This window comes from Stylophora pistillata, chromosome 6 (assembly GCF_964205215.1).
Source record: "Stylophora pistillata chromosome 6, jaStyPist1.2, whole genome shotgun sequence".
NCBI lineage: Eukaryota > Metazoa > Cnidaria > Anthozoa > Scleractinia > Pocilloporidae > Stylophora > Stylophora pistillata.
In genome coordinates, this window is record NC_142524.1 from 36,548,678 (window position 1) to 36,568,559 (window position 19,882).

Sequence of the window (19,882 nt, forward strand, 5' to 3'; positions counted from 1 at the left end):
ATTCCTCAATGGCTGCCATAGTCGGCTACTGATGCGAAGTGAATGTTAAGTATTCGATGTATGTCACAGCTTCATCTATAACAGCAGTAATAACAAAGTAGTGAGGGTATGTGCAACAATCGGCAGTCGTTCAAATTCCCTTAAAGCTCAAAGCTCAAGCTTTTCGGAGAAAGAAAGGGCCTTTTTATTACGGGAGTATGTGACCCGTATCGTCCTTCGACATGGTTCATAAAAACGCTTATGTTACAAACCCTGATGGCGGAGTTGTCAACGAACTGGAGGGTTTCGATTCCTCGTTGAAATCGGATACGGCTCAACAGATCACTCAACGATGGATTGAGGTAGGGTCTACAGACATTTAGTGTCATTTTACAACAACCCCTGTGAAGCTTTTGCGTGCCTCTCTATGGACAGGCGGTAGTGGACGTTAACAACCGGTTCGATTGACTTTGGTGTCTTTAATTGTATCTAGGAGGCTACAGGACGTCAGTTTCATTCGTCACGATTCATCGAATCTCTACAAGACGGCGTTCTATTGTGCTAGTAAGTTTTATAAGGACGTGTTGGTTTGAGGCCTAGGATTAGCTTCCCACTGCATACCATTGAGCTCATCCTATATTTGTTCTCGATCTGCAGCCTTGTGAAGCGAATACAACCAGATTCGCCGATAATTCAAGATGTGATCGAAAATCCAACCTCTCAGGAATCTCAGGTATTATTAGAAACTTCTGTCTAAATCGTTGTTGTTCTGTTGGTGAAATGCACTTCGAACGGTCGACGTTCCTCTCATGTCGTAGAGGATACGACTAGTAACCGATCGAATACAATTCTTTTTAGTTTACTACTTTGTGGTTCTTTGATTTTATGCTAAGGAAAACGGTTTATTCCTAATTAATGTTTACAATGGGAAGGTACGAGGCTAATCGAAAATTTGAAGTTTTTACTCGTTTCTCCAAGCCATCCCTCAAATTTTGTATAAAAGTATATGAAAACATTCGTGACAATCGGTTTGCCTAGCAATATGGAGGAAGGGAGATATGGACCGTACGTTTAACTGGATAATGGAATAAATTTCCATCTTTCGTCCTCAACTTCTTTGCGAAATCTTTAGTTGTTGCAAAGGTCACCAACAACTCAAACTGGTGCGAAAATTTGGTTGTTTCGACCGGAAACAAGTTCATATCATCGCCGCCATTGTTGTGGATACGTTTAGTTAGTCATCATCTAAAAACGCCAACAGGAAACGGGATCGTTTCGAAATGTAGTTAATTTCAAGTGAATCTGAAATAGTATTGTCAAGATGGCTTATATTTAAAAGACTCGGTCTTTAATATTTGGAGAAGAATCCGTTCCTATTGTGTAATTCTTCGCTTTTGTGAAAATCACACAACGTCTTTGATACGCCATTCGTAGCCGTGATAATTTGCATTTGTTGACAGAATCCTGTGTCTCAACGGTGAATTCATTCAATTAATCAATGTTTTATTGAACAACGATATTTGGAGTGGCTCATAGGTGCAATATTATAGAATATAAAAACTATGATTGTCACGAGCAATTGCCCTAGAAATCGGCAAGTTTCTGTACTTTCTATGCTTATTTTCGAATTTCATGTACGGTATAGTATGTGTAAATGAGTAATTGCCAAATTTCGTGACCGGCGTTAAATCCAATCGCCTAAATCCTAAAATAAGTTGTTTTTGCCAGCTTTTGGTCAGCTAAGTGCATATTTCTCACACTATCGTTGGAGATGCTTTATCGTGCCATCAGATAAACATTTCATACCTGAGAATTTTTACTTTAGAAATTTTCAATTTCTAATGGTTAAGTAGTGTCATGATACAATGTTTTGCCCTCACTTTTTATAATTTAATATTGTCGAACGGTGGATCTTTATTACATGGCTATTTCAGGCTAATTACATCACGAATTTTGTTCTTGCGACAATATTGAGCCAAATAAAGGAATGATAGCAAATTTGAACGTGTTAAATAATTTAATTTTGGTGACAAAGATTGTACTTAATTTTTCTCAAGGATAAGTGTAAAGTATAAATCTATGACACCAGATATCCAATTTGGTCAGAAATTCTTAAAACACAAGTTTTGTGATACTTTTTGCTGTGTAAATTTGGGAACATATTTTTAAGTTAGTTTTACTAGCTCCTATCATTTGCTGCTTGTATTTCTAACATAAGCACAGTCTTAATGACATTAGGAGTTTCTTTGTCTGCATTTCAAATATTTTAGATGTGTGTTTGAAGGTTTTGAACATCTCATTATCAGCCAGTTTAGTGAAGTGATGTAATGAAGTAAAAGCCTTAGTACAGCATAAGTATTGATAAAATTATTGCTGAAACTTTCAAGCTTGGACAATACCCAATTGATACACAACTTGTTAAAGTAAAATGTGAGAATGTTTTTATGCAAGACAATTGATAAGATAAGACTTAAAAACTTACACTCACGTAGAGTTTTTGACCGACGACCTGTGATTTTCACTGCCTGTGAATAGCTTCATCACAGGCAACTAAAAGAATCACTGCTGATGTATAATTTCAAATATTTCAAATATTTCAAATAATGTAGTTTGTCAGTCTATAATGTACAAGAAACGAAAATCGATGAAAATAAACAAAAATCGATGAAAAGTACATATTTCCTCCCAAAAACTCGAGAGAAATACAGCAAAAAACAAAGAGGAGTTTTCATGCATGGACTGGTACATGACATCATTACAAGCTTGCACCAGATTACATCTCAGAGCACTGAAATTTTCAAAATTTCCCGGGGGCATGCCCCTGGACCTCCCAAGTCTTCAATTTCACATGGAAAAGAAAGCCCTGCACACTGATCAATTGTTGTAATTATAAATAATAATAATAATAATATAATAATAATAACTTTTATTTCTATAGCACTCTTATCCTATGTTCAAGGCACTTTACAACACTGTGTGGGGGACTTTACCAGACTGCCAGTGGCAGTTTACAAACAATAAAGGCGAATTTTAACAGATGCCCCCTCCACCCAATTCCCAGTAAACAGGCCAGACCACATCACAGTAATCTCTTGATGTGGGTTCTTTAACGTCCCCTGCCTAATCAAATTATCTAATCAATAGATGCAGGAGACGGGACCTACAGTTTATTTGTCCTTATCCGAGAAGAGTAGAATGTCTATCCATTTCTTTATAATATAGAAAGGTAGCACATTCTCCTCAGTTATTTTAAGACCATGAGTGTTGGTCCGGCTGGGATTCGAACCCTTGACCTCGGGCACAACAGTCCAGCGCTCTAACCAATTGAGCTAACCGGGAGGTGGTTACATTTTCATGTAGCCAATTTTATTTTGTTTTGTCCTGTTTTTAAATGAATGTTTAAAGCAATTAGTACTGATGAAACTTTTTTTATAATTATGTCATGACATGTCTAAACAGCTCTGAATATTATTTACGATTTGACTGCATCTCAATAAAAAGCCATAGTGTGTAATGATGCTGCAAGATTTAGAAACCTATATTAACATTTACTTTCAATGGTTAAGTCAACCACTCATTTTAACTATTATCATTTAACTGACAATTCTGTCATTCTTCATTTGAAGCAGAGCGTTTTGACTGTATGTTAGAAGTCTTTCTTTGGTAGTAGATTTTTTCCAATTAAGTATTATTCTGAACAGTGAATAGGTGGTTTTTAACAGCTGCACTTGAGCCAAAACAATTAGCCACATTTCCAACTAAGTTTAGAGAGGGTCCAAGAAAAAGTGCACTCAGTGCACAGGTGGCTTGGAAATGATTGTGTTACTCACCATGTTTGAAAACACAGGAAAATTGAGAGAAATGTTTAAAGGGCCAAATGCCAGTTGACAATTAATCCTTTGTGTCTGATATAGCCTTCCTTTCATGATCTAATTAAATTAAAGAAAGTGTGAAATATATTTATTTGCTTTTATAGTAGGGTTTATTTACCAAATTATCAGTACTAAATAATAATCTCATACCTGTGTTAGCTCTTTTAAATCATGGTGATTTCAGTGAAACCTATTACCTTGGATTTTTGCTATTTATTGAGACTGATTTAACTTGATTGATGTCTGTTATTGTCGGTTTGTGTATTTCAAGGGTGAAGTGATAACTCCTATTATAAACACATCGTCTAGTGGGGTTTCTTTCTTGGGATTAGCTAACAATAATATTTGAGTTAAGGCTTAGTCATAGTCTGAAAGCTGTCTGAGACTCTAAAGGTGAAAATAAAAATGGAACTGATGATATTAAATTAAGCAGATTAAGGTTTAGTACAGAATGTTATTAGATTTGATAACTGTTAAGGGTTGATTCAATGGCTAGGAAATGTACAGGACTCTGTCAAAACAGTCTTAGCTGTCACCCCATTTCCTGGTGACCCATGATAGAATGTCCAGAAAAAAATCTCACACAATCATAGAAGAAGCCTAAAAAAAAAAACAAGGGAGCTCACGAGAGGTGTGAAGAAGATTTAGACAGATTTGATTTGGTGAACCTGATAAATGCAGCCCAACTTGTTTCATGCTATCTGATAAATCACCATCCAAATTTAGTGAAATAATCCATGTTTGATAAACATTTGTGATATATCATTTTGAGCCTTGTAGACAATAAAAATGAGTAAATTATATAGTTAACTAATTGATGTATGATTTATTTTTGACATTTTTTGCAGATAAACCTTAAAAAGTTCTTGAGTGTTTGTTCTGATCTTGGTCTGAGTGCGTGGCAACTCTTTGATTCTCAGGATTTAGAAGCAGGAGATAATGTGATGTAATTATCTTTGACAATTCAATGAATTGCTTTCAGCTAATAACACATTAAATGCAAGACTTAATTATAGCGATTCTAAATTACAGACAGCAACTGCTTTGGATTCAGTTTGTGCAGCTAAGCATGACACTTAACCATGGAAGGCTATCTATTTAAAGATCCAGGATTTTTGTATTAATTTGATTTATTTTGATTTGTTTGGTTTAGCAAATGCAAATCAGAGGATGAAGTCATTGAAAAGGTAAAGGAAAAATCATCCTGTGTTTATAAGGTCTTTTTCTTCAAGCTGGATACAATTATTTATTTCATTACCCACTAGTATTATATCCACTGTATAAACATATTAATAGTAGAGGTTTGCTGGGTAAGTTTAGGACTGGGGAGTTGACAAAGACAATCAACAGTCAGGAAAAATTTTTTCAAGATCATATTAGAAATATATTCCTCCCAGTGAGCCACTTCTGTCTTATCCATTTTGGATTGGGGATCTTGGTAACTCAGCTGCCTCAAATATCATTTACCTACAAGTTGAATATAATCTAGAATTTAACAAGGATAAATAAACTTATGGCTATTCATCATCTATTTTGGTGTTTCTAACGAAGCACATTTAATTGTCTCTATTTTTATTTTAGCTTTTCTTAGCTATGATTTGACCTCTAGCCTGGTTTTCCTGTGTTTATTTCCTCTAAGAAATAACAAAAAAAATAATATTCCTCGTCAGGTTGTGAGCACTTTATACTGGCTTGGGTGTACTATTCAAAGCATGTCTTACTACAGAGGACCCAAACTTGATGTTAGCAATTTTCAAAGGGAAAGTGATGGTACTATAACAGTTAAGGTACGTAACTCTATAAACCAATAAAAACGAATGAATTTTTAACAAGCTTTTTAAGGCTGGACTGTTATAAAGATGTTAATGACGTTAGAGGGGTTATTGAATGAGATATGGTACAGGTAAGGCAATTGCAATGAAATGACAGTACCATTCCTCAGTACTTTGTTATTGAATGTTTTTTTTTTTTTTAAATTGGTGTCTATTATGTTTAGGTCTTGGTTTATTCCTTGAATTTTAATCGACCAACAAGTTTACCACATCAAAACAAAATGTGTTTTATTCATTTACATTTGTAAATTCCATCATGCATTGCTACTTTTGATAATATCAAAATCAGACAGATGCGGTGATAGTGTGCTTAGAAGACGCTATTTTTGGTTATCCACAGTAGGGTTTATTGGTGACTGAAATGCTGGGACATTTGTAAAGTAAATTTCTGTCAATCAGTTGTTTGTGATTTTTGTCAACTTTTACTAATTATTTTAGTTGGGAACCCCTTGTACCTGAGGGTTCATTTGAATGAATCCAGTCATATTAGAGCTTAGAACGTGAAAGTAATTTCCCACTCAGTTTGGCAGTGAATCTATTGAGTTGTTTAGTACGTTAATTTATTGTAAGAATTGTTGCATTCTTTGTCCAAGATCTTTTGGAATGCTTGATCAGTGTTTACTCACATTTTGTATAACAAAGGACAATTGAGTTAAACTGACATTGTAGAATTTTTGTACCCAAGTATTTACAGTATGCAAGTGCCATTTGATAGCTTGTCCATTTTGATGTTGGCTGCAACTACTTTTCTTTATCTCACATTCTTTCCCATGTTAGAATACTCAGCCCTTTAAGAGCTCTCTGCTTGCATTTATTATCAATGACTTTTTGGTTTCAGTTGTATTTGATTAAAGAATGCTTTCATTAAGAAATGTTTGCCTCACAGAGCAGAAAATTAAAATCATATTATGCATCTGTTCTCACTCGTTCAAGACTGACTTTTGTACAGACAACCTCTACCACACACTCAGTACTGTTGTTTAAACATGAGACAATATTCACAATCATAATTCTCTCTGCATGACTAATATTTTACAATATGCTCCACAACATAACTTTCAATGTGTAAACAAATTTCAGACTTTTGTGTTGTACCATACAAGCACATGTATGTTTACATTACTGTTCATGTACAACAGTGAAAGATAATTGTGACACATTTCAATTTATTTTTAACAAGACCATATTTAAAGGTGAATTGAATGCTGCAAGTGTAGGGTGATATTGATTTTCTGGTGCTATCTTCTGTAAAGTTTTGTGTCTACAGTTGAAATATGAATTTTAACAGCTGAACAAAGTATTCTCTCTTCCAAATCTAGGTTAAGTTTGTGGTTGTTGTCAAAGATAGCCCAATTTTGTTTGTTTTGGAAGCTTGTGTTGTTGCATTAAAACACAGTTAAAAACTTGGTTACTCTCTGCATGTAATCTGTTATTTGTGTTTAGTAAGTACATAAAATAAAATTAATCATGTGGACTGGGTGACCAAATTGATGAAATTGGAAAGTCTCATTGTCAATTATGTGTTGTGATCAACCTGACTTGCATTTGTTTTGTTGGCTAAGGTTTTGTTTGCTTTTTTTTATTTTTTTAATTTTCTGTTTTGTTTTTGCTAAAAAAGTTATTTTCTTCCTTTGAACAGCCCACTACCAGGGTCCCTGCTAACGATTATTCCCACAGAAGAATGGAAGACAGACTTCACATGAATGGAGGATTAAGACAAGGAAACTCAATACCAATGCACCTTACTAATGGTTACGCTAATAACAATACTACAATGGCCAATGTAAGTGTAACTAAAACATTATTGCATGGTGTCGCCTGAGGTCTCTAATTAGTGAAGACTGCTACTAGGCAGGGTTGAACGTTGCCATCAAAATATTGTCACCTCGTCAGTTGTTACATACATACATTTTATTGTGTTTACATACATACATTTTATTGTGTTTGTAAACATACATACATTTTATTGTGTTTACATACATACATTTTATTGTGTTTACATACATACATTTTATTGTGTTTACATACATACATTTTATTGTGTTTACATACATACATTTTATTGTGTTTACATACATACATTTTATTGTGTTTACATACATACATTTTATTGTGTTTACATACATACATTTTATTGTGTTTACATACATACATTTTATTGTGTTTACATATATCCATTTTATTGTGTTTGACATACGTATATTTTATTGTGTTTACATACGTACATTTTATTGTGTTTACTTACATACATTTTATTGTTTACATACATACATTTTATTGTGTTTACATACATACATTTTATTGTGTTTACATACATACATTTTATTGTGTTTACATATATCCATTTTATTGTGTTTAACATACGTACATTTTATTGTGTTTACATACATACATTTTATTGTGTTTACATATATCCATTTTATTGTGTTTAACATACATACATTTTATTGTGTTTACATACATACATTTTATTGTGTTTACATACATACATTTTATTGTGTTTGCATACATACATTTTATTGTTCAAAAAGTTAAGTTGAATTTATCTTCCTCTTTATTGATCAGTTGATATGCATTCAATTATATCGTTTAATGTATCAGTAATCTCCTGTCAAGACTGTTGTCATTTATTATTAGTAATATCATTAGTTTATCAGTAGTCTCTAATTATTGTTGTCAATTCTCGCTTTTTTAGTTCTCTTGTTACTTTTAGCTGTATTTAGTTGTATCTATTTCCTGTAAACACTACCCGCCTAGGTTAGCTTAGCTACCCACGGGCATGTTACTGTACTTTTATCCCAAAACACAATGAAATGTATGTATGTATGTATGTATGAACCCACCAGCTGGTCATGTTGAGAGTTACGTGTTGTAAACCCTGTAACCCATTGGAGTAACTAGCATCTAAATTCTCCTTACAATATCACCCCTGAATCACACATTTAGGTCAGGAGAATAAAGGAAATGATCAACAACTAATGAAGCTCCTAACTGTTAAATGAATTCTCATTATCAGCACCTCAGTAAATGTATAGAGAACAGTATGGAGAATATGCACACTGATGTAAGGCTGGAAAGGGTTGATGTGATGTATAAAGGGGACTGTATATGAAGCTAGTTTCTTTTCTATTCATCCTGGAATAATAAGGTGAACTTAGATTACAAGCCCGAAGACCCATCCTTGTAGAACTTATGACTAAAAGTGCTACCAGATGCTAGTTTAAAGCAGGGTTCCCACTTAGCATTTGTAGTGTTTTCCTGAGAGTTTTCATGTACCCATCTTTACTCTTAAAGTTGAGAGAGGTACTATGAAAGTAAATCATAAGTAGTGGAACAGATATAAGAACATGTTTATGATGGTCAGAGAGTGGAACTTGCATCCAGAATATAAGGGGCTGGAATTGATCAACACACACAATTGTCAAGTACAATTATAATCAAAGGCTCACATTTTGTACCCACACTTTGATCTGCCCAGGGAGATGATGCCATGGAGTTTGCTGTTAATGTCAGGATACTTGGTGATGAAAAACGGTTTGGATTCTCAGTTATGGGTGGAATAGATGAGGGGTTTCAACCAAGAATTGATGAAATCTCTAAAGGTAAACTGATGTTATAATGGGGTATAACAATTGTGCTTGTCATTTCAATTTTTTTTTTATTGTCCTTGGTATAAGTTTTTAACTTGCTGATTAGTGAAGAATGAACTGCTCTGTGTTATCATGAACTTTGCTAGACCTAATGCCATTAATGTTTGTAATAGATTCTCCTGCTGCAAAAACTGGTCTTCTTGTTGATGATGAAATCCTGGAGGTGAATGGAGAGCCTGTTACCAACCTTACCCACTCAGAAGTTATCTTAAGTATTCACAAAGTACGTCCCAAATTTATACAAAATTTTAAAATAATTTATTTTGATACTTCAATAGATTTGATATAGAATTTGTGATAAAATGTCAATAGGTAAAAATGTTATCAGCTAAGTACACTTTTTGGATAAAGCCTCTTTTGTCAGTTTTCTGTTTTCTTTTGGAAATTAGGTATTTATAAAGTTTGTTTCATTCATCATTCAATTGGATCTTTTTTTAATATTATATTTAGTGCCTTAGAAATAGAGTAATTGCACTGAAAGTAAGGAGAGGACAAAGATCTTTACAAGGTCAGTAAATGAATGTTTTGAGGAGGGTCATATGATACTGTTGTTAACTGATTTGTAGGAAAAACTTATGGATTTAGCGTATTTTCGGAAAGAAATGTTTTACTTGAGTGTCTATGACACATAACTTGTTACTGATTAGCATTTTGACTGTAGGCGTCCATCAGCAAGCTCCCTTAGCTAACAAATAGGGATACTAGCATTACAGATGAAAGCCAACCAATTGAAAACAATAGTAATGCATAAAAGTATATTTTTAAATACTTTTGACCTCACCGACTCTCCTAGATTGATATAATATACCCATTGCACATTTGTAGGGCTAAACAATGGTACAGATGTTTATGATGGAATAAATGGGGATTACAATGGGCAAGTGGATACAAACACAAGGGACAAACTTCAACAAATCATGAGAGAACATGAGAGTGATCCACGATTCCAGTATTACAACTCTGATGCTGAATCAGAAGGATCACACAACAGTCAGGAATTTTATGGAAATGGAGACATTGGTGTTGTGTCACCAACTGGCCCTGGCTGGAATAAAGACATTGGCAACAAAAATTTTGGAATATCAGGAAAAAACTTAGCTCAATCAAACTTACAAAAACACAAGTCCCTCTCAACGCCACTCTTCGATTTGACGAAGCTAGATGCAATAGAGGCTGATGTTGATGTGGATGATGATGATAATACTTGGGCTCTGCAGAATGAAGCTTATGATAGCGACAATGAAAAAGATCACCCAGGTAGGACCTTATCCTCTATAAAATAATCAACTTAAAGTGCATGCTCTGATTGGGCAATTCAGTGTCTTCTATTTGCTCACAGGAGTACATTGCTGTGTGGAATTTCAGGAAACATCATTCCATTTATCTTTGATTGTCTTGACCAGTAAAGTCCCCCTGCTGGTTGGGCAGTGACTATTTTTTGTGCCAATATTTTGTCTGGTTATGTGAGACTACACAAACGTTTTTGATTCAAGAAAAGGGAACTCTTCTGCTACATTGTATCAATGTTATGTTATAAAATAAATGGTAAACATCACAACATACACTATTGAGTTATGGATGCTCAGGGGGTTTGTTAAGCAAAGAAGTTAGTGTAAGAGTTACTCTTGGCTATCACCTCCACTGGCTCTTTTTTTTTGCTTGGCAACGTGAAAGCAGTGTCACTTGTATGTTATGATGTTTAAGAGCAATTGGACCAAGTTGGTTTCACTAAGATCTGTAGGAAAGTCAGTGTAGCCCCCTCTAGCTGACATGTTTTTGTTTCTCATTGTCCTTTTTTGAATAATGTTTTGATATGGTGCAGAGAAGTAGCACTAACATGTATTTGTCTATAAATGTTTCCAATAAGCATTTAGTGATCAGTGAAGAAAGCCACCTTGCTTTTCTACTGTGTTGTAAACCATTAGTTCTTAGATAATGAACAATCAATGGTTATGTAGAAATATTTTTGCCAATTTAATTTGCAAAATAATTCTCTTTACTAACATGGATTTGATAAATCCATGTTATTAGCAAAATCTGTTTTGTACTTTAGAATAACTGTTGTTGTTTTGTTTTTCAGGAGAAGCAGAGAAAGAACTGTTGTTCCCTGGCATCGGTGAACTTAAATCAAAGCTACAAAGTGGTAACAACAGAGAAGAAATTTCATTTGTGGAAAACCTCTTTGAGCAGAAGGATTTTCAAGATGCTACAAAAGTGAGTAAGGTTTTGATAAATATAGTTTAAAATGTGAACAAGAAGAGTAATTAATGAGGGATTTAACAAATTTCTGTTGCTTAATTCTGCAATTTTTTTCCTTCTGGTTTTAGGTTTACACTAAAATGATTGAACTCGAAAGATCGGGACGAGGACCGAGCGCAGTCAAACCTGTTGCTACAAATTCACAACATCTCTCTTCCCAGGTGATTTAATCGTTACTTCCCAATACTTCCTTACACTTATTTATTTTAAAGCTATCTATGAGAGTTTGAAGGTCAATCAAAACATTACTTTGGGGTTAGTATTACTCTTTACGACCTGTTCACCTGTGTGTAAACTTTTGTCAAAGAAGGTCTTCGTGTTTTTGTATTGTTTCGTTGTTTGTTTGTTTGCTTTAGGGATCCAAATATTTATATAAGTTCCTTAGGTAAAAACAAAACAATATTTTTGAAGGTACGCATTCTGTTGAATATTTTAGTTGAAACATTCCCTCGAGGCAGCAAGGCACTCAAGAGAGGCAGAAGAATTGGTGCAAATCTTAGAAATGGCAAACTTTCAGGTAAGTTGATTTTTTTTTTAGTGAACAATTAAGTTTTGAGGTATTTTCATCCGCTGACTTTGAATCCTAGCCCATGATCAAATTTTGAACTTTCCATTTGTCGCATTGATTGAAAATGAAATACAATCCATGTTCTTTTGAGGAAAATTCAACGTTTTCCTGGACCTTCCATACTTCACATTGTATGATTTATGTCACTTTGTGCCGTGCAAAGTAAATTCTGCGATTAATTGCATTTCAATGTAGTGTCGTAAAACCAAGTCTAGAGTTTCCTCAACGACTAACAACCCTCATGAAAAACAACCAAACTACGACTGAATCCCGATTGGTTTTATTTTTTTTGCTTCTAATCGGTCGAGAGAATGGTACAAGTTTCTATACCATTCAGAGAGCGTAGAAAACAAAAGCAATGTGTCTCCGGATTACTTTTGACACTCATCTAAAAATTGCGCCATTTCAGGGTCTTTTGATGGCGCATGATAGACTCGCTTTCAGAGAAGCTTTGCCAAGCGATGAAGACGAACAGGAAGTGGATGCACCCGAATCCCAAGACAGGCAAGAACCACAACAACCTACGGATGAATTCCCTCTTGTGGAAGACGACAATGTGAAGATTGTAAGAATAGACAAAGCAACTGAACCACTCGGAGCTACTGTCAAGAATGAAAATGGCACTGTCATGATTGGAAGGATTGTGAAAGGAGGTGCAGCTGACAAGTGTGGTAAGAATCCTGTTTGATATATTATACTCTCTCTCTCCCTTTATACTAAAAGCCTGTGGCCTTGTTGACTCTATCAGTATGCAAAACATTTGTTACTTTATCTTTAATCTTTATCTTTAATAAGTATACTCCTAAGACAGCAAAAACAACTATACCAGGAGTTACATACATGTGAAACTAGTAAATTGCCTAGCTTTCCAAGGAGTCCCTCGTCGCTAAGAGGAAGGGCAGCTAAGAGCTGCGGTACGTCTTCTCTTTTCTTTTTCTTTTTTAACCGGCTGTTTAATTCTTAGGTCTTCTTCAAGAGGGCGATGAAGTCCTTGAAATAAATGGAGTAAACATGAGAGGGAAAACCGTAACAGAGGTTTGTGAACTGCTGGCGGACATGAACGGGACGTTAACATTTGTTTTAAATCCTGCCAATCGATCCCGCGTTCCGCGTGACAGAGAAGTTCACGTGCGCGCGAACTTCGACTACCATCCTTACGAAGACGAGTTGATACCATGCAAGGAACTGGGACTAGCTTTTAGAAGAGGAGACATTCTGCATGTTGTTAATCAAGAGGATCCTAACTGGTGGCAGGTCAGTGGTGAACGATGTCCCATTCTGTCGCTCACAGCCCAAAATCATGAACCACTCTGATACCGAGTTTGTAAATAACACATTCGTTTTTGTGTTTTTCGGTTGTAGGCTTGGAGACCTGGCGAGGAAGGCCGACAATTAGCTGGACTCATTCCATCCAAGCATTTTCAACAACAGTAAGTTAAATAGAGAGCTCGTAGCAGCTTCCTTTTACAGCTACAATATCCTCAGTGGTAGGACCATCTGAAAAAATATTGTATCGGTCAATCATTTTTTTTTTCTTTCTTTCCCTTTTCTCAACAGGAAAGAATCGATGAAGAAATCAACCCGAGAAGCAGAGCCGTCCAACAAAGAAAGTAAGGATTTTCAATTTTGTATTTTTAGAGCTGTCCCTAACGCAGTAGTGGTCGGTCACTTTCGCTAACGACAGCCATGGTCGGATCGCCCTTAGACCACGCTTCATGATAATTTGTTACTCCCAAGGTCAAACCATGTACTGAATAACGATCAGATTGTTGTTTTTTTTTCTGTCTTCAGAGAGTGGATGCCTCTGTTTCAAGCGAAAGCGAAGGAAAAAGGTCCCTTACAACGCGAAACACAACGAAGGTTGGTATAAAAAATTCGCCAACCAATTCTATGTTGCCGTCGTTATTCACTATGACGCCTTTACGTTTGATGTCCTTCTGCACCAATCTAATTATGAAACAGTTTTCCCGTAATGTAGCCGTTTATATTCCATTGCATTTTATTAGTTTTAACATTAAGTTTTTTTCTAATCCTATTTTTTCTCAGAATATGTGGCGGATGAGGTGTTAACATACGAAGAAGTGGCACATTTACCCCCAGATCCTCACAGAAAACGGCCTGTGGTTCTTATAGGTAGGCCAGGTCGCTGTGTTTTGTTATTCTCCCAATGCCTCTCTCCACGATGAACTTTCAGGGATAGCTGAGAAATGCTGTGTGGAGAGGAGAATGGGGGGGGGGGGGGGGTTGGACGGACTAGCATCCCATCCAGGAACGTAGACCTACACGTGGTTGCTTCATGTTATAGAAATCAGGGATAAGCCCTCACTTAGTAGGAACAATCACACTCCTCCTTTACAATTAATCCTTGCAGACGCGTGGTTTTGGTCTATTTCAGAGAAATCTTCCATTGCGTTTTTGGTCCGAGATCAATATCCTTAATTTTTCTGTTTGGTTGAAGGTTAAAAATTGAGCGTCTGTAAATTTTTTTTTTGTTCCGTTTGTTCTTGTATAGGACCTGATAAAGTTGGCCGGAAAGAGTTAAGACAAAAGCTGATTCTATTTTCGCAAGAACGTTTTGCAGGAGTGGTTCCCCGTAAGTATTTCTGTGTGCGCGTTTCATCAAACTCACCACTCAATCAAAGAAACATTCGTTAGGTGCAACAAAAACTAAAACGGCCGGATAATGGATCCATTGCCTGCCTGCTTTCTTTTCTGTCTGTCTCTCTGACTGACAGACTGTCTCTCTTTGAATGACTGTCTCTCTGGGTCTCTCTGTGTCTGAGGGTCTGTCTGTCTGTCTGTCTGTCTGGGTCTGTCTGTGTACGTGTAGGGGTTCCCGCTTTTTTCTCTTTCAGTCTGTTTTGTCCCCTTTGTCGGTGTATCCATCTATCTCCGTAGCTCTTCTTTGTGTCTGTTTTTTTTTTTTTTTTTTTTTAATCGTTTATCCGTCAGACTGTCTATCTGTTGGCTCCTGTTTCTACTTGCAGTGTGTCTCTCGTTGACCCTCTCTCATTTCTCTCATTTCTCTCCTTCTTTCCTTTATCGGTTTCATTTACTACAAATTAATACGTCAATAAGAGTACTGCAATTAAAAAAAGTTCTTTGCTGCGTATTAAATAACTCGTTTTACACATAATACTTCCCTCTTTAGACACCAGCCGCCCCAAAAGACCGGAAGAAATGAACGAAAGGGATTATTACTTTGTGCTGCTTCCCACGTTTGAGGCGGACATTGTGGCCCATAAGTTCGTTGAATACGGAGAATTCGAGGGTCACTATTACGGCACCGCTTTAGACTCCATCAGAAGAGTGGCCAACGCCGGCAAATACTGTATTTTAAATCTCCATTGTGAGGTATGTCGTAAGTAGTTCTACAGTTCCATTTCTGGCTCTATGTCGTGGGAAGAATTTGGGGTTCATTCTAGTACAGCCCACATTACTATGTACCCTTACCTGCAGTCTTTAAAAGTCGCTTTGCTATGCAGTTCCAAAATCAACGCTCTTAACAAAGTGATTTTATCATATGACCCGAGCGGTCTGTGCGCGCTTTTGATGGAAATCAATATCAATATCCCCGCATGAAGGCTGTAAGCCCAGCTTGTGGTCCTGAAATTCAGGATGGAAAAAATGTGAGAAGAAAAGAGGAAGGAGTTAGAGCGCCGATCATATGAAAAATGCTTATTGACTGACTAAGGCCGGACCGGGCCGGACGGGAACATATTTGGCTCTCGGTTATGACGGATCTCTAAATGTCAAAATGGCACAAAGTAGAAACATAATTTTTATTGACCTCTTACATGCGTTTACATTGCAGGCACTTAAGATGCTCAAAGCTTCTGATGTGAAACCATACGTGGTTTTCATCTCACCTCCATCCTATGATAGAATTTTGACCCTTCGGAGAGGAAGAGTGGATCCATTTAACCCGAAACCAAATTCACCAATGACTGTGAGTACCAGTTGTTGTCATTATCGTTAGAGCCTTCCTACCAGTTATCAGGATAATGCGGAAATCAAACTGACAAAAAAATATATTACGTTTTTTTAAGAAGAAAATAAAGTTTCTTTACAATAGTGGATCAGTGATAGTCACTGATCATTCACCCTTTTGGGTGAATGACAGCCGAGGCAACTTGTAGAGAAAAAATCATGGGCATCAGTATCTGAACAACAGCGCACCTACCCCTCTCCCCCAAAGTCAAGGTTAACCGTTACTTGTTATCAGTCAGCTGTTGTTTGGTAAGAGAAGGGTAGGTGCTCAGATACTGACTTTGATCCGAAATAGTTATAGCAATTGTTTAAAAATACGAAACACATAGAAGAGGCCATCGACGAGTTTGACAATATAAAGAACAATTTGAGCTTGTTCAAGGAAGTTTTCAGTACTGGCTAAAACAAGGACATACAGCTAGTCGGTGTTAACTGTTGTGAGAAATTACAAGAGCAACGGAAACCTCATTTCACAGCTTACAAATTGAACTGATTCAGCAAACGTTCTCGCATGGTATTTGTTTTGTTTTCATTCTAAGGACGCGGAATTACATGAAATGGTGACGAAAGCGAGAGAAATGGAAGAAATGTACGGTCATTACTTCGATAAAACAATCGTGAATACGGATTTAGAAAGAACATTTGACGAACTCAAACAAGCCATCGATAAACTTGATGTGGAACCACAGTGGGTGCCCGCCTTTTGGGTGAATGACAACCGAGGCAACTTGTAGAGAAAAAATCATGGGCATCAATTAGCGATAGACGGTGTTACGCGGGACCACACCTTGTGTTTTGCGAATGAAAAGGAACAAAGAAAGATGCATCCCCGTTTTCTCTCGCGGAAAGAAGGTATTTTTCTGAAAAGGGTGCCCAAAGGAGGAAACCAAAAGATATATCGAACAATGTCAAACAAAAGGAAATGCATTTGCCCAGGAATCTCATTTTTAGTAATGCAAGTTATTCAAAATTGACTCAATATATTTTTAAAGAGAATATAACTAATCTTTTCATTTATGGATTCTGTATTGAGCCTGAAATGGATCCGTGTTAAGAAAGCAAGAGCAAATGCTTCAGTTTATGTAACAGAGAGTAGAGAGTTTGAGATATTTGATCGTTAACTTACAGTATGTGATATTTAGAGAGGGAGGGATTGAAGGACCGTTCCCTCCTTTTTCTTTGTTTTGTTCCCCGTAAGGTAATTTCTTAACGCTTTCAAAATACGGATTGGATACATGTACTAGCTAACGAAAAATTTACTACACTGTTGAACCGTGCTGAGAAGATCAGTCAAGTTTGAAATGTTTTTAAAGTATACATATCGGTAAAGACGGAGTATGTAGCAGGTCATTTCAGCGGCCCTTACTAGAGGTGCTTCATTATTTTTAAATGTTAGTGCTGCTTTCAAGTGACTTCACACAAGTCCAATTAACAAGCAAGTTTCATTCGATTTTAGAAAAAATTGCAAATTTTGTGAAATCCTTTTAACGAATGAGCAAAATATTGACAATGAAAATCTGTCAGAATTATCAAGAGAAGTCTGTCATTGGTGAGATTTAATTCAAGCTGCTTGAGATTCAAGGCGTACTTTTAAACGTTACATTCTGTAAAAATACTTGCTTTCATACAATGCAAATTTTGATATGAAGAAAACTGATCAGTTAGTGATATAGAACTATTATAGACAACATCAATATTTCCTTCACGTTTTAGCGATAAGTAACGTAGCAGTGAGGTAATGAGTGTTTGGAGCAGTTTGTTCATAATATGCGAGAGTTATTTTTTACCGAAGGTATTCCAAGGGACCATTATGTATTCCATTTATAGGTTTGCGAGAGGTTAACAATTGTGTTTTGCTGAAAACGAAAGCTTAGCATTTAATCGACATTTTTTTTTTCTTTGTTAATCACTTTTAAGTATATGGATATATTACCACGGAGTTGTCAATCATATGTTACCGTGCTTATTTCTTGACTTATCAGTATCGGGTATTGTATTTCTCATTCCACTTCTCTAGGGTATGGACTAGTCACGACATAAAATAAAATGACTGATAGGCGTCAAAAAGTTGAAAAAGAAGAAAGCACAGAAAGAAATGAAATAAACCATCGTCAAACTCGTAATTTTCTGCGGAACAATGGACAAACGCAGAAGAACACGATATTACTGCTCAGCACGTGAGAATCCTTTTGGTTGTGTTTTGCTTCTTTTTCTCGCCCTAATTGGTCAGAATAAAACCCACCCGTTTCTTCTTAGAGAAAAGGTTTTCTTTTTTTTTTTCAAAATCCGTTTGCAACCTTTTCTATCTCATTTGTCATTCGTTAATCATGTTATGTAAATAGAGAATTTAGGTTCCATGTAGTTTTTGTAACCTATTACAGATGTTTGTGGAGTCTATCTTTTTTAAAAAACCAAGTTTTGTGCGTTTACGTGACTTCACTTCATAGAAGACCCTAGCAAAGGGGAACGAATGAACTTAGGAACTGCGTACAATTAAAAATACAGTTTACAGAACACAACAACAACCCTAACAAAAGATTTAAACAAAAACAGTCTTGTGTAAATTTTTAAATAGCTGTAATAAATTCGAAGCAAATATTTTTATATACTTCATGGGCCACAAAGTATTTAATTCTTTTAATGAAATTGTATGTTAATTAGTTTTAGATTTTGTAATTGCATACAATTCAAAATGATAGGTAAGGAAGCAAATTATGAGAAGATGTTGCAGATTTCTGCAGCTCAACTGTACAATTTACTGAATTGCTAATTCTCTAAGCAATGTATTTCATGGGAATAAAGGAAACTAATACAGGGTAATTTTAGCCTACGCAGGATCGTTTTCGTTTATTTTAATATTTTAGAAGCATTGATCCTCCACACCCTTACATTAGCACGAATATTCTCCATACTGTTCTCTATATAGTTCCTATGGCATTGACAAGAAGAATGTAGCTAAAAAAATGAAGACCTTAATGTTTTAATTCAGCAGGGACTCCTTAGTGAGAAATAAGATACAAGTCACTCTCAGGGTTTGATGGGTTAAGCCAGCGGCGAGCTACACAAACGGTTTTGCTTCAACCTGTTTATTCATTCGAACTGCTTATTAACTACCTGTACCCAACACCAGGTTCATTTGTGCCAGGAGATACTAGGAGGGGCAGGAAACCTTCAGCTCTCCATCAGGTTTGATAAAAAAAAACCCAACGTTACCCATTTGCGCTCCACGCTTATTCGGAGCGCGGGTCCCCTTTCCCGAAGAATGAGTAATACAAAAGTCTGTTAGTGCTGGCTAAACCAGCCAGTAAATCTCTTTAGAAAATGTTTAGTTTGGTTCTCTTACGAGCAGTTTCGGTTCTACTGAGCTTTTATCTTTGCTGGCGAATTCGAGTAACGCAAAGTCCTTTTTTTTCCTTGAAGGAGTTATTTTGAAATATGTTGAGTTTTGAAAGTCATTAAAAATTGTTAGAAAATTAGTTAATGATCAAAATAGCAGCTTGGTTATGTCGACAAACACCGTAGTGGTGAAAATATACCAAAGATTGTCAAGGATCGCAGTTATCTACAGTTAAATTCAACATTACAAACATTTTTTTCAACTTTTGGCATGAGCACTGCGGATAAACCTTTACTTTGCTTCCTGATCGGTATAAAAAAAAAAGCTGGAACCGATGGAAAAACAGAGCCAGCTGTATTCATGCACCCTTGAATCCAAAACCAGCGGAAGCGTGA

The 19,882-nt window shown here is 36.0% G+C and overlaps 1 protein-coding gene across 1 annotated transcript; it reads left to right on the forward strand.

The window, feature by feature from the left end:
* Positions 1–18,980, forward strand: LOC111331855 (protein PALS1). The gene is made up of 24 exons (XM_088762504.1): positions 1–341; positions 473–543; positions 637–712; positions 4,700–4,797; positions 5,005–5,038; positions 5,522–5,638; positions 7,323–7,466; positions 9,162–9,285; positions 9,447–9,556; positions 9,784–9,841; positions 10,159–10,590; positions 11,414–11,547; positions 11,661–11,753; positions 12,029–12,109; positions 12,570–12,831; positions 13,125–13,414; positions 13,523–13,590; positions 13,718–13,770; positions 13,952–14,020; positions 14,207–14,293; positions 14,673–14,753; positions 15,312–15,514; positions 15,975–16,109; positions 16,690–18,980. The coding sequence occupies exons 1-24, from the start codon at positions 222–224 to the stop codon at positions 16,882–16,884; spliced, it is 3,135 nt and encodes a 1,044-aa protein (XP_088618630.1). The 5' UTR covers positions 1–221; the 3' UTR covers positions 16,885–18,980.
* Positions 18,981–19,882: the final 902 nt, after the last annotated feature.